This window comes from Triticum aestivum, chromosome 6B (genome assembly GCF_018294505.1).
Source record: "Triticum aestivum cultivar Chinese Spring chromosome 6B, IWGSC CS RefSeq v2.1, whole genome shotgun sequence".
NCBI lineage: Eukaryota > Viridiplantae > Streptophyta > Magnoliopsida > Poales > Poaceae > Triticum > Triticum aestivum.
The window spans coordinates 63,290,926-63,293,852 of NC_057810.1; the positions used below are offsets into that span (position 1 = coordinate 63,290,926).

Below are 2,927 nucleotides of genomic sequence, written 5' to 3' on the forward strand. Positions count from 1 at the left end.
GTTGAGATTGGACTGCAGGAGGTGGGTGGCAGCAGCGGTATTCGAATCCCGAACTCCTTATGACTTTGGACCTCTGAGCGCCCCGCGTGGTATGAATTTTTTGGAGCCCATTTAGCAAGAAAATCGAAACGAAAATTACTGAAAGAGTAAACATCAACGTTCTTGCTGATAAATTTAAGAATGTACAGGAACAAGCCAGAAGGTACAATCATAGCGAGATGCAGCACAATATATTTCCATTGCATTCAGATTCATTTGTTGCAAGAACCAACAATTTCAATTGCATTCAGATCCATCACCTTCCACTAACTACACAGACCGATGGAACAGCAGCAGGTAGCAGAGTCGACTGGCTGGAGCATCAGCAGGAGGTGCAGGTCAGCCGCCGAAGCCGTAGAGGGTGCGTCCCTGGCGCTTGAGCGCGTAGACGACGTCCATGGCGGTGACGGTCTTGCGGCGGGCATGCTCGGTGTAGGTGACCGCATCGCGGATGACGTTCTCGAGGAAGATCTTGAGCACGCCGCGGGTCTCCTCGTAGATGAGCCCCGAGATGCGCTTCACGCCGCCCCTCCGAGCCAGACGACGGATCGCCGGCTTGGTGATGCCCTGGATGTTGTCCCGCAGCACCTTCCGGTGGCGCTTCGCGCCGCCCTTGCCGAGGCCCTTCCCTCCCTTGCCGCGGCCGGACATGGCTTCCTTGGAGCTGACGGAGATGGAAATGGAGGAGGAGCGGTGGCGGCGGCGGCTGGTGGTGGTGAGAGTGGGGAGGAATGGAAAGGGGGATTTAACAAGGGGGGAGGGTGCAGCCTGCCGTCAGATCCGCACACAAGTGGACGGTCGAGATGGCGATCCGGGAGAGGGAGGGCGCGGATAGGTGACGTGGCTCAGAATTTTCATCTCCGGCAAGGCGGGCGGCAGCTCGAAAATATTTGAATTTTGCCGGTTCGAGGCGAGAGAGACATCATTGGTCCTATGCTCTTTTTTAGGTAATGGTCCTATGTTTCTTGCAAGAAATTCGTCCATTTATTCTCCACATGTGAAAATTAAAACACTGAAAAAGAATTGGATTCTACATTATCAGTATAGATTAACTAACATTTTCCCAGCAATACTCCCTCCGTAAAGAAATATACAAGCATAACATTGATTTACGAGGACTATGGCTTCCACAAAACACAAGACAATGGCAACAACATAAGAGCAGCTCTTGCTCTTGGAGTCCTCTTCGCTTTTAGGTTCTTTTTGCGTCAGGGTGTACCTTTAGTTTTTATCAGTCCAGCGTATGTATCTTGCTAGTTCAGTTCAGTAGTTTGCATTGTGTCAAGTTTAGTATGCCAACTTATCTTATGGTCAGTTCGTACTACGTTTGTTGCCCAGTGAGCTCATTATCAATGTAGTCCATCTTGCATTTACATGAGCATACATCTGCATTTTCCTGTTCCTGCCCTAGGCTGTGAGTTCACTCTTATTTTATGAAAGTGCTGAATTGGAATGTTTACGGCCTTGGTGATGATGACAAGTGCTCGCTAGTCCATGATGTTATGACCTCTTGCTGCCTTAGTGTTGTGTGCTTGCAGGAAACAAAATTATGTCCTCTTTCTCAGTTCCAGATGCGAAGCTTCCTCCCTGTAAATCTCAATAGAGCACGTTGGCATGCCTTCTAATGGTGCCTCAGGGGGTATCCTTGTTGCCTGGGATTCTAGCTCCCTGTCTGGACAGGTTGTGGCGTCTCATGACCATCATGTCACTGTCAGGTTCTGCTCAACCACCACTGAGGGAGTCCTGGATTAGGGGGTGTCCGGATGACCGGACTATGACCTTTGGCCGGACTCCCGGACTATGAAGATACAAGATTGAAGACTCCGTCCCGTGTCCGGATGGGACTTTCCTTGGCGTGGAAGGCAAGCTTGGCGATACGATATGAAGATCTCCTCCCATTGTAACCGACTCTGTGTAACCCTAGCCCTCTCCGGTGTCTATATAAACCGGAGAGTTTTAGTCCGTAGGACGAACAACAATCATACCATAGGCTAGCTTCTAGGGTTTAGCCTCTCTGATCTCGTGGTAGATCCACTCTTGTACTACCCATATCATCAATATTAATCAAGCAGAAGTAGGTTTTTACCTCCATTGAGAGGGCCCGAACCTGGGTAAAAACATCGTGTCCCTTGTCTCCTATTACCATCCACCTAGACGCACAGTTCGGGACCCCCTACCCGAGATCCGCCGGTTTTGACACCGACATTGGTGCTTTCATTGAGAGTTCCTCTGTGTCGTCACCTTTAGGCCCGATGGCTTCTTCGATCATCAATCACGACACGGTCCAGGGTGAGACTTTTCTCCCCGGACAGGTCTTCGTATTCGGCGGCTTCGCACTGCGGGCCAACTCGCTTGGCCATATGGAGCAGATCAAAAGCTACGCCCCTGGCCATCAGGTCAAGTTTGGAAGCTTAAACTACACGACCGACATCCGCGGGGACTTGATCTTCGATGGATTCGAGCCACGACCGAGCGTGCCGCACTGTCTCAATGGGCATGATCTAGCTCTGCCGCCGGACAGCGCCCAGAGCGCCGCTCAAGTGTCCGCTCCGACCATTAGCCCGGAGCCGACTACGCTAACCAGGGACGGACGGTTAGACGCCGCCCCAGGAGCCGCAATCTCTACGGCGATAGAGCCGAATACCAGCCTAGTCCTTTGCAAGGCCCGCGACTCCAAGGTGCCGGACTCCGTTCCGGACTCCGAATCTTCCGCACCCCTTTCGATCGAACCCGATTGGGCTCCGATCATGGAGTTCACCGCCCGCGGACGTCTTTCAGCACTCGCCCTTTGGCGATATCCTGAATTCACTAAAGTCACTCTCTTTGTCAGGAGAGCCCTGGCCGGATTACGGTCAGCATGGTTGGGATGCGGACGACGAAGAAATTCG

At 52.0% G+C, this 2,927-nt stretch overlaps 1 protein-coding gene across 1 annotated transcript; it reads right to left on the reverse strand.

Moving 5' to 3' along the window:
- Positions 1 to 219: 219 nt before the first annotated feature.
- Positions 220 to 768, reverse strand: LOC123133490 (histone H4). Its single transcript, XM_044552968.1, has one exon. The coding sequence runs from the start codon at positions 688 to 690 to the stop codon at positions 379 to 381; it is 312 nt and encodes a 103-aa protein (XP_044408903.1). The 5' UTR covers positions 691 to 768; the 3' UTR covers positions 220 to 378.
- Positions 769 to 2,927: the final 2,159 nt, after the last annotated feature.

What these genes read in the sequence shown, in the direction of transcription:
- LOC123133490 (XM_044552968.1), bottom strand. Translation starts at nt 690, where the DNA reads ATGTCCGGCCGCGGCAAGGGAGGGAAGGGCCTCGGCAAGGGCGGCGCG.